General features: G+C 47.9%; 1 protein-coding gene across 1 annotated transcript in view; it reads right to left on the reverse strand.

Annotated features, from left to right (window-relative positions):
* Window positions 1-8,991, reverse strand: part of LOC140203402 (sodium/myo-inositol cotransporter 2-like) — a 134,123-nt gene extending 125,132 nt beyond the window's left edge. Inside the window, exons 1-3 of the mRNA XM_072269460.1 lie at window positions 8,923-8,991; window positions 8,739-8,843; window positions 2,962-3,021 (exon numbers count right to left, since the gene is read on the reverse strand). Of these exons, the coding sequence (XP_072125561.1) occupies window positions 2,962-3,021; window positions 8,739-8,843; window positions 8,923-8,991 (234 nt within the window). The remainder of the gene's footprint in view (window positions 1-2,961; window positions 3,022-8,738; window positions 8,844-8,922) is intronic.
* Window positions 8,992-11,679: the final 2,688 nt, after the last annotated feature.

The following is an 11,679-nucleotide window of genomic DNA, read 5'->3' on the forward strand; positions in this document are numbered from 1 at the left end:
GATAGTGGAGGAAGGGAAGTCCCTTTCTTTAAAAAAGGAAGACATCTCCCTCGTCCTAGAATGAAAAGCCTCATCCTGAGAGCAGATGCGGCGGAGACGGAGGAATTGCGAGAAGGGGATGGCGCTTTTGCAAGAGACAGGGTGAGAAGAGGAATAGTCCAGATAGCTGTGAGAGTCAGTAGGCTTATAGTAGACATCAGTGGATAAGCTGTCTCCAGAGACAGAGACAGAAAGATCTAGAAAGGGGAGGGAGGTGTCAGAAATGGACCAGGTAAACTTGAGGGCAGGGTGAAAGTTGGAGGCAAAGTTAATAAAGTTAACGAGTTCTGCATGCGTGCAGGAAGCAGCGCCAATGCAGTCGTCGATGTAGCAAAGGAAAAGTGGGGGGCAGGTACCAGAATAGGTTCGGAACATAGATTGTTCCACAAAGCCAACAAAAAGGCAGGCATAGCTAGGACCCATACGGGTGCCCATAGCTACACCTTTAGTTTGCAGGAAGTGGGAGGAGCCAAAGGAGAAATTATTAAGAGTAAGGACTAATTCCGCTAGACGGAGCAGAGTGGTGGTAGAGGGGAACTGGTTAGGTCTGGAATCCAAAAAGAAGCGGAGAGCTTTGAGACCTTCCTGATGGGGGATGGAAGTATATAAGGACTGGACATCCATGGTGAAAATAAAGCAGTGGGGGCCAGGGAACTTAAAATCATTGAAAAGTTTAAGAGCGTGAGAAGTGTCACGAACATAGGTCGGAAGGGATTGAACAAGGGGTGATAAAACAGTGTCGAGGTATGCAGAAATGAGTTCGGTGGGGCAGGAGCAAGCTGAGACAATAGGTCGGCCTGGACAGGCAGGTTTGTGGATCTTGGGTAGGAGGTAGAAACGGGAAGTGCGGGGTGTGGGAACTATAAGGTTGCTAGCAGTGGATGGGAGATCCATCACCGACTTTATCCGCTCAGGGGATCTGAAGGTCGCTAGTTCGAGCCTCAGCTGAGGCAGCGTGTTGTATCCTTGAGCAAGGCACTTAACCACACATTGCTCTGTGATGACACTGGTGCCAAGCTGTACCTAATGCCCTTCCCTTGGACAACATCGGCGGCGTGGAGAGGGGAGACTTGCAGTATGGGCCGGTCTTCCATACAATCTTGCCCAGGCCTGCGCCCTGGAAACCTTCCAAGGTGCAAATCCATGGTCTCACAAGACTAACAGATGCCTATATAGGCTGTGTATTTATCATATCATTCCTGCTTTTACTATATGTTAGTGTTATTTTCGGTTTTATGTGTTATTTGGTATGATTTGGTAGGTTATTTTTCATATTTCTCCTATATTAATTAATGGTAATTGCTTCTGCACTTTACGCCATTTCGGCACAAAAGGTTTCATAGGAACGCACTACCTTAGCGGGGGAAATACGGGACAAGGGCGGTCCCGTATGGGACAAACCAATTTAGCCCTATATATGGGAAGTCCCGGTAAATACGGGACAGTTGACATATATTCAAGTTCAACAGTGCATGACAGGGAATGAGGAAAGATGCTGCTGACTCATATCGTTTCCTTGCGGCCTGGTAGCACATGCTTTGCGGCCCGGTGGTTGGGGACTGCTGGTCTATAATACAGCTCCAATAACATGGTCATACCTTTCTTATTCCTCAGTTCCACCAATATCACCTAACTAGGCGGCCCTAACTGAGCACTGCCGTGACATTTTCCCTGACTAGTAACATGACTCCTCCTTTAATCCCTCTCGCTCTGTTGCAGAATCCCAGAATACTGAGCTGCCAGTCCTCCACCTCCTGCAACCAAGTCTCACCAATGGCTGCAAGATCATAATTCTATGTGTTGATCTAAATCATATCCTAAGCTCATCTGCTTTTCTTATGATACTCATTGCATTGAAACATGTGCAGCTCAGTACATTAGTCTTAGGTCGTAACAACATGTCTCCACAGTCTCTTCTCTACCTGTTCTGGCACTCTGATTCCCATTCCCCTCAACTTTAAAGCACTCCCCCCCCCCCATGCAGCACTAGCCTTCCCACTGGGATATTAGTTCCCCTCCAGTTCAGGTGAAAACCATCTCTTCTGTACAGATGCCACCTTCCTTGGAAGAGAGCCCAATGATCCAAAACTGATGCGCTTCCTCCTACACCAACTCTTTAGCCACGTTAAACTGTATAATCTTGCTAGTTCTGGCCTCACTAGCATGCGACATGATTAGCAATCCTGAGACCACAACCCTGGAGGTGCTGCCCTTTAACTTAGCACCCAACTCCTGGAACTCACTTTGCTGAAACTCATCACACTTCCTACCCATGTCATTGGTCCCTACATGGACCATGACCTCTGGCTGTTCACTCTCTCACTTAAGAATGCTGAGGACTCAATCTGAGATGTCCCTGGCATCCATGAGGCAACATACCATCCAGGAATCTCGATCTTGTCCAAAGGACTTCCTCTAACCAATGAATCCACTATCACTACGGATCGCCTCTTTTCCCCACCCCCGCCCAACTTCCCTTTGAGTAACAGAGCCAGACTCAATGCCAGAGAAGTGACTACTGTGGCTTTCTTCTGTTAGGTCATTTCCCCCCCACCTCCACCCCACACAACAGTATCCAAAGAGTTGAGGGGGAGTTGAGAAATGAAGATTATTCATGGCAATTGATCCAAAGGAAAAAGCAGTTGATAACAGCAAGGCTTCTGACTTGCAAGTACAATTTTAAGTTTATTCAAAGACCTTGCTACTCAACCCCCATCATATTCAGCCAACTAGATCAAATGGATTTAGGCAAGATTAAAATTCTTGATAATAGATTTATCTAGAACTTTGCATGGGTGTTGCTCAATCAGTCTTTTAAAGGAACTTCTAAGTCTAAAGTGTGAAACGTGTTAAGAGATAAAACCAGAATTACAATAGAAATGAAAATGATCATGTTAACAGTGACAAGGAAAAAAATCTTACCCCAGACGCAATGTAAATGGGGAGAAAGAGCCAGGCGAGCATCATTAAGGCATACATTCCCTGAAGAGTAATGATAGAAAGTTAGTTCAGAGAGGTCTACTTGTTGCTTTGTCATAGTCATAAATGCTGAAAAGAGAGCTGCCCCTTTACCAGACAGAAAGTTTTTGCAAAGCTCAGAGACACACAGACACCTCCCAGAGATATCCCACCTCTGTAATCCTCCTGAGACATCCCCATCATAGTTCCCCATGCCACCCATTATATTCCTTCTCTTGCCACCCTGTTGTACTCTATGTTCTGCAGGCTCAATTATGCCATGTTTGAAAAACCATTATGCAGGGTTTTCTCACGTGGATAGAGTAGTTAACCTCAGAGACATTTTAGCATGTAATTTAGGTATACATTATGGCTCCTTTACACAAAAAGCACTATCAAAAAAGGACAGCACATAGAAATGAAGGATTTTAATGAGACGTCACCAACTGTTTGTTTCAACAAGCCTTAAATTTATTGGTAAATTATCCGTGTTATGACCATGGAGTAGTTGATGGAATTGATTACGCAGCAGGATAATATACAGTTATGATGCAAAGTCATATTGATTACCATGAAGTCAAAATTCCTGAATAGAATAGGTGAAACTGTGAAAGATACATTAAAAAGTAATTTTTGTGTTCAGTTCTGGCTGCAATTCCACAGGAAGAATGTGGCTGCAATAGAGAAGAGTATGAAAGAGATTTCTCAGAATATGACTTGGAATGAAGGGCTGTAGTTTTTAGGAGAGATTGGGTAAACTGGGTTTATTCTCACTGGTGTGTAGGAGACTGTGAGAAAATCTTACAGGGGTCTATAAAATTACGAGGGCCATAAACACAAGAAATAGTCAATCTCTTTCCTCCAGGGCAGGGAAGTCTAGAAGCAGAGGACATAGGTTTAAAGAGAGTGAAAAAAAGCAAAGGAGATTGGGAGAGTATGTTCTTCACACAGACAGTGTTTTTATGTGGAACCAGGTGCTATTGAAGGTGATGGAAGTAGATACAGTTACAAGTTTCAAAAGCATTTGGATTGTAGAGGTGTAGAGAGATATAGGTCTAATTTAGGAAAAAGGGATTAGCATAGATTAGCATCACAGTGGGCAATGAGAAATCGGCCGAGTTTTGCACAGCAGGATTCTATGAAGCAAAGTGGGAGAGGGCTGATTTCCAGATCATGAGACAAAAGTAGCGGTCATTCTAAAGAGAAATATTGATAGTTCAGTCTCCAAAAAGGTGAAGGATATGGAGGCAAGTCCAAGGAACCCTGAATGTCAACATGTGTTGGATATAAAATGGAAGCAAATGACAGATAAAGAGAAATTAACAAATCAACTAGGAGGGCAAAGAGGGATGGTGAAATATCACTGGCAGATAAGGCTAAAGAAAATTCCACAGCATTATGTAGTATTGTGGTGAGCGTTTGGTCAGACAGACGAGGAAACTTGTTAACTCAACAATCATTTTATTGAGATACACACAAGAATAATACACAGTACTGGTTATTAGAAACGCAGGGGCAGGCTGTCGATCACTCCTCGCCCCCCAGAGCGTCACACTGCCCCCACCCGAGGGGTCAGCTATCCCTAGCAACCCCAAAGTTTATAACAAAGTTCAAAAATTCCAGTGGGCGTGGACACTGCCACCTGTTTGTGTGAGGCAAGAGACAGGGCACCCGGACTGTCACCTCCTTCCTTCAGCCTCGCTGGGTTAGTGGTGGCCAAGGGCTGACACGGAACCAGCCGGTCCCGGTGCAGCACGACTGCCTTCCGTCCCTTAGCAACCGCACCCACCACCTCTCCTGGTCCCTTCCTGTGCTTCCAAGCCTGGGGGATAGTCCCTTCTTCCTGGAGGGGTAGTAGACACTTACTGAGGCCCCCACCAGGTACTGCTGCATTGGCACGCTAGACTGGCAGCCTAGTCCCTTTTAGGACATGCAAACATTGCAGCAGCACATGAACAGCTCCACGTCCTGCCTGTAGCCAGACCAGTAGAAGCGTTCACGCAGCCTGCCCAAAGTCTTTGCAGCTCCGAGATGGCCGGCTCCCACCAGCCCGTGCACTGACTGCAGCGCTGTGGTGTGGAGCCCCCGGGGGACCACCAGCTGCAAGAGGTGTCTGTCACTGTTGGACAACTGCCACTGCTGAAACAGCATCCCGTCATGCCCCTCCAGCGTTCCCCACTGCGAGTATAAGGCTTTGGTCTCTGGGTCCAGGGCGGAGAGCTCTGCCCATTTCGGCCATCGTCCCACACTCAGCCATTCCCTCACCCCGGCTGACATGGGGTTGCTCACCTGTTCGCTGCTCGTGGTCCTTAGTGGGGAGGTAGTCACTGACTTGTCACCTGAAGCGCTGTCACCGTCACTTGCCTCTGGTTCAGCTATGTTGCGTTGGGCCACTACCGGGTGTGCTGCACTGCCGTGGGCCGCTGTGAAACCGGTGGTGGCAGCTGCCCCCGCTGGGACTGCTTCCAGGGGCTGTTGAAGCACCTTCAATAACTCCAAAAGACTGAGGTTAGGTAAAATACTGGAAGGCTTTTATTCGCTATATAATACAACATCCACGGTGAGTGTCTGCCCCCGGACTGAGGGGGAGGGGCAAGGCGAAACACCTTTATACAGGACTCTGTGGGAGGAGCCACAGGGGCAGTCAGCAGAGGGGTGTGTCCAGACAGGTAACCCAGTTACAACACATATATATGGTTTACCACAGCTGCCCTGCCGGACAGCCACGGCTTCAGCACCAAGGTAGAGTGTTGCTCCCAACACTCCACATGGGCCACCCAGCGGGACAGCAGGTCCAGGCCAAGAATGCAGGACTCTCGGATGTCGGCGAGCCACACCTCGTGCACCACTGTGTTTTCCCCCGCAGCCTCCTCTTCCCTCACATTGCCGCACAGTTACCAGTGACCATTGCCAGCTGGAGCGCCATCGTTGTCTACCCAGGCAGGGATGGCTGGTCCGTGTTGGGGAGAACACCAGGACGGATGATAGTGTTGGTTGACCACCACCACGTAGTCCATGTTCAGCTGAAACGCATGTATATCAGCCTTAAGCCTTGCTCTTCGCCCAAACGGCCCACCCGGAGGGTCGGCAATGGAGAGATTCTGCTGGAGGTCTCGGGCGGCGCTGTTCGTTCAGCATTTCCCAATGGCTGCTCTGAGCTGTGGCGTGGTGCCGGTGCGCATTCCCGGGCCAAATGACCTGTCTCACCGCACTGGTAGCAGGGATCATTTCATGGGCCATGGCGCTGGTCGGCCCTGTCTCACAGGCTTCTCCTCGTCAGTTTCCTCCTCCGCCTCGGTGACACAAGCCCCAGCTCGTGGTGTGCAGGGACACCTGGGACACCTTGGGTTCTAAAATTGCTTCTGCCCTCTCTGCCTCATCTAGCGATGATGGTGATGTCCGGCGAACATGCTGCCGAAGGCACTCTGGCATCAGCACCTTTACAAAGGTTTGGAGGGCAAGCTCTTCCTGGGTCGCAGGAGGGACCTGGGGGTAGCCATGCCCAGCACAGTGACAGAGATCAGCTGCTAATGCCCCCATACGGCGCCATCTTCCCTCATTGCTTCCACCAATGGCCTCTGCTCGAAACACCACTACGAGGGCCTGTAGTTGCACTGCTCTGCCAGCGTTAGGTTGAGGAAAGCCCGCAGGGAATCTCCCTCTAGTGCCAAGACAAGGTACCGTCATCTCGGTGGGGCCCCATCTGTTGTGCCATGTGGCAAGTCTGATTTGCGCAGGTAAGGCTCCAGGCGGCTGGTACCGTCGTATCTGGGGAGCTTCAGGGTGGGCCTTGAGGCACAAATCAAGGCCCTTTGGTCTTCCTCTTGCTCCGGTGGCATCTACCGTGGTGCCCAACCTCCCATGGTGATGGCGTCTTTGGTTCCCATGTGGGTGGATCTCGACAGAGGCAAGTGATCTGTCCCCCGGGTTGGGGAGCCTGAGTACGCTCACTGTGTTGGAGCTCCATGGTAAGGCGCAATGTTCGGTTCCCAGGCCCTCCCTCGGGGTCTTGTCTTCATGGGCCCTGCCAGTAGATGCGGGGGAGGCATATTCCTCATCTTATTCCCTAAGTCTTAAAGCACTCTATTCGATGTCGTAGCTCCAATCTGGCATCCCACTCCTGACACGAATGTGGCGAGCATTTGGTCCATAATGACAGATGAGGAAGCTGTTTAACTCAACAACCGTTTTATTGTAATAAACACAAAACAAACCGGGCACCCTGACCCGGAGAGTGAACCCAGCCAGTCTCACACAGACGGGGTCACCTCGACCATCGCACACCCCGGATACAGTTAGGGTGACCCACAAATACACAAGTAATTATAACCCGAGCTAAAATGTAACAATAAACGAACTAGAAATTCGCACCATAATCCCACAAAAGCATTTTAACAGAAGAACAGTGAACAGTGCTGGTGATTAGCAATGCAAGGGTCGGGCTGTCGATGACGCTCTCCCCCCCTAACCACCCCGAGCATCACAATATATTGAGGACAAGATGCTAACTCTGAGGGACAATCTTTATGTAGAGATTGAGGATGCTTTTTATTTGAATTCACTAACGAAAAGAACATTGTAGTTAAAAAAAATTTGAGGGAGACACTGAAATTCTAAAACATGCTGTCATTAAAAGGATGAGGTATTATATATTAGTAGGCTTAATTACTCAGGGCCTGATGAGATGTACTGCCACTTCAATGGGAGACAAGGGAGGTGATTATTGGCACTCAAACAGGCAAATGAGTCTAACTTCAATAATTGAGAAGCAATTCGGAGGGACATAATTAATTGAACTTAGAAAATCAGAGATGAACTTAAGGTGAACAGTATGGCATTGTCAGGGAGAGCTCCAATTTGACTAATTTGATTGATTTTTTTGGAAAAAGTAAGAAGTATTGATAAGGACAATGCAGTTGATGCAAATGTTGCAGAACATATTTTACACTAAATCTTATGACAAGGAATGAAACAGGAAAGTGGTCCTAGTGGTTATAAGCCATGGGATCCACAGCCATTTAGCAAATTGGATCCGGAATCTTGGCAACAAGAGACAAGGTGATGATGGTGGATTGGTGTACCAGAGGGATTAACACAGTTTGTTGTATACACTAACGATTTGGATAAGAGAGTAGCATTATGTTTAATATGCTTGCAGATAACACAAGAAAATGATGCTGTTGATTGTAAAGAGGATGAAGATAAGCTACAGGATGATATTAATCAGTGTGTAAGATCACAGAACAATGGTCATTGGAATTTAACCCTTTGAAATGATGCACTTTGGGGGAATGCACAGAATGAATGATAGAGAACTCAGTGTGAGGACCTAAAGAGAACTCAGCCTGAGGACCTAAAAAGGTGGCTAGAGAGGTGCATAAGATGGTAAAGGAGTCTTATGGGATACTTTGTGTTGCTTGGATTTCCAGCATCTGCAGATTTTTTCTTGTTTGCATATGGGATACTTGCTTTCATTCACCATGGCGTAGAATATAAAAGCAGAGAGATAATGGTACAACTGTACGGAGACAGCTGAAGAACTGTGTGCAGTTTTGGATGTGATATTCCAGAAAGGACACAAAAAAGATGGTGCAGAGGGATTCACAACTATGTTGTCTGGGACAAAGAGAGCAGAAAGGCTCTGCTGCGATTTGAATGACTAGTGGAACAGATTTTGGTGACTGTACATCTGCTCGAATGGCCGAGCATAATGGCTTGATTTCTTATTATAAATTACTTACACTCCACTCGTACACACTGACAGCAATTCCAGATGAGGCACCACTCCCAGCCAAACCAATGAAATGACCACTCCCAACATTGCTGGCAAACAGTGATGCTCCAATCTAAAACACGAGAGAGAAGCTATGAACATAAAGTGTCAAATCCTGGAAACCTAAAAAAGTCATTGAGTAAAATACTCACTGGGCACCAAGTCATATTCCTGCCAGCCAGAAAGTAACCTTTGACAGTGCTTCTCTTTGTTTTGTACATAGCCTAACAAAGAAAGTAGGGAAAAATTATCATGGATACCTCAGCCCTAATACATTTTATTCTGGACAGTGATGTGTTACAAATTTGTCCTCTTTGATCATTCATGGAGAACAAGATGAAGGAAGGGACAAGCTGTAGAAACCAAAAGAATACTTGACATGGATTAGCTATGTAACAAGTTATTAGCTTGAATAACAAGTTAACATGGAGAGAGTTGTGACATTAAACCATTCAGATACTATTGAACTCTTCAAAGAAAATAAGACAGTTCCCTTGATGTACGAGGAGAAATTTCTTTAACCAGCGGGTGGTGAATCTGTGGAATTTATTGCCACAGATGGCTGTAGAGGCCACCATTGGATATATTTAAAGCAGAGGTTGGTAAGTTCTTGAGTTGCAACCGCATCAAAGGATATAGAGAGGAAGCAGGGGAATGGTGTTGAGAGAGGTAATAAATCAGCCTGATCAACTGGAAGAGCAGACTTAATGAGCAAAATGGCCTAATTCTGCTCCAATGTTTCAAGCTTCAAGTTAACCTTACATGAATATAGCCAAATAAAACAACATTCCTCTGGGCCAGGGTGCAAAACACATTACAAACAGCATACAGCACACCACACATAGCATACAGCACAAACAGCACATCTGGATATGATTTCAGAAAAACATATGGTCATAAAGATAAAAAACATAATATAGCCTAATTTCCTGAGTGGAATGACTGAAGACTGATGACAAGTTGCCCTGGTGCAGCTTGTCCTTCCACTGAGCAAACACCAAAGGGTAGCACCGAGGCCAGCACTGAAGGAAAGGGCCAGCCCCCACCCCCAAGCCAGAATGGATTCCAGCACATCCACAGAGGCATCTCCCATAACAACTCGGTGTTTCTTCCCATGGAATGTACAACAGGTGACCCCACAATGATGGCCTAGTCCTCACCATAACCTAGACAATGCAGCTCCCACACCATTGGTCTCGTCAATGAACCAGTGAAATGGACTTGCAGTTTTCTGTGTTACCAATGTCCAACAGGATCTTGCAATCACAATAAAAATTCCGAGGACAATCACTGTCACTTTTTTTCTGCACCATCCAACATTAAACAAGTCCAAGTGATAACACAACAATAGCACACAATAGTCTTTGGACAGCAATGCAGATGCAGTAGAAGCATTCCCGCACAGGTCCAGAGGGTAGCTTAATAAATCCAGTCTCCATAAAAGAAAGGTACCGTCTGGTGGAGTGGTCATCGTCAGAGTGGTAAGGCTTTGGCTCCACAGGCTTCGGTGAGCCAGGCAGACACGAGGTAAGTAGGTTTATTTCTTACACATTTTTCTTATTTAACTTTTGATAGAATGGGGGATGTCTGCAGGGCTAGTGCTCTGTTTCGGGTGCCAGATGTGGGATTTCCAGGAGACTGCAAGTCTCCCCGAAGGCCATTTCTGCACCAGGTGTATTGAATTGCAGCTCCTTAGAGACTGTGTTTGGGAAAGTGAGGCAGTGATAGACAGGAGCTACAGGGCCGTAGTCACCCCAAGGCTACAGGACATAGATGAATGGATGACTGTCAGGAGAGGGAAGGGAGAACATCAGATAGTGGAGAGCACCCCTGTTACCATACCCCTCAGCAATAAGGACTCCATTTTGAATACTGTTGGGTGGAGGTGGGGGAGAAATGACCTACCTGGCACTGAGTCTGGCCCTGTGGCTCAGAAGGGTGGGCAACTGAAGAGGATGGCAGCAGTAACAGGGGATTTTATGGTTAGAGGAACAGGTAGGCAATTCTGTGGATGCGAAAAAGAGACAAAATCCCGACCTCAAACAGCTCCTTCTCCACCATCCCGATCTCAAACAGCTCCTTCTCCACCATCCCGATCTCAAACACCTCCTTTTCCACCATCCCAACTTCAGCCAGCTCCTTCTCCACCATCCGGACCTCAGCCGGTTCCTTCTCCACCATCCCGACCTCAAACAGCTCCTTCTCCACCATCCTGACCTCAGCCGGCTCCTCCTCCACCATCCCGACCTCAGCCGGCTCCTTCTCCACCATCTCAACCTCGAACAGCTCCTTCTCCACCATCCCGACCTCAGCCGGCTCCTTCTCCACCATCCCGACCTCAGCCGGCTCCTTCTCCACCATCCCAACCTCAAACAGCTCCTTCTCCACCATCCTGACCTCAGCCAGCTCCTTCTCCACCATCCCGATGTTGAACAGCTCCTTCCCAACCATTCCAACCTCAGCCGGCTCCTTCTCCACCATCCCAATGTCGAACAGCTCCTTCTCCACCAGCCCGACCTCAGCCGGCTCCTTCTCCACCATCCCGAGCTCAGCCGGCTCCTTCTCCACCATCCCGACCTCGAACAGCTCCTTCTCCACCATCCTGACCTCAGCCGGCTCCTTCTCCACCATCCCGACCTCGAACAGCTCCTTCTCCACCATCCTGACCTCAGCCGGCTCCTTCTCCACCATCCCGACCTCGAACAGTTCCTTCTCCAGCATCCTGACCTCAGCTGGCTCCTTCTCCACCATCCCAACCTCAAACAGCTCCTTCTCCACCATCCCGACCTCAGCCAGCTCCTTCTCCACCATCCCAATCTCAAACAGCTCCTTTTACACCACCCCGACCTCGAACAGCTCCTTCTCCACCATCCCAGCCTCCGACGGCTCCTTCTCCAAAATTACGGCCT

This window comes from Mobula birostris, chromosome 9 (assembly GCF_030028105.1).
Source record: "Mobula birostris isolate sMobBir1 chromosome 9, sMobBir1.hap1, whole genome shotgun sequence".
NCBI lineage: Eukaryota > Metazoa > Chordata > Chondrichthyes > Myliobatiformes > Myliobatidae > Mobula > Mobula birostris.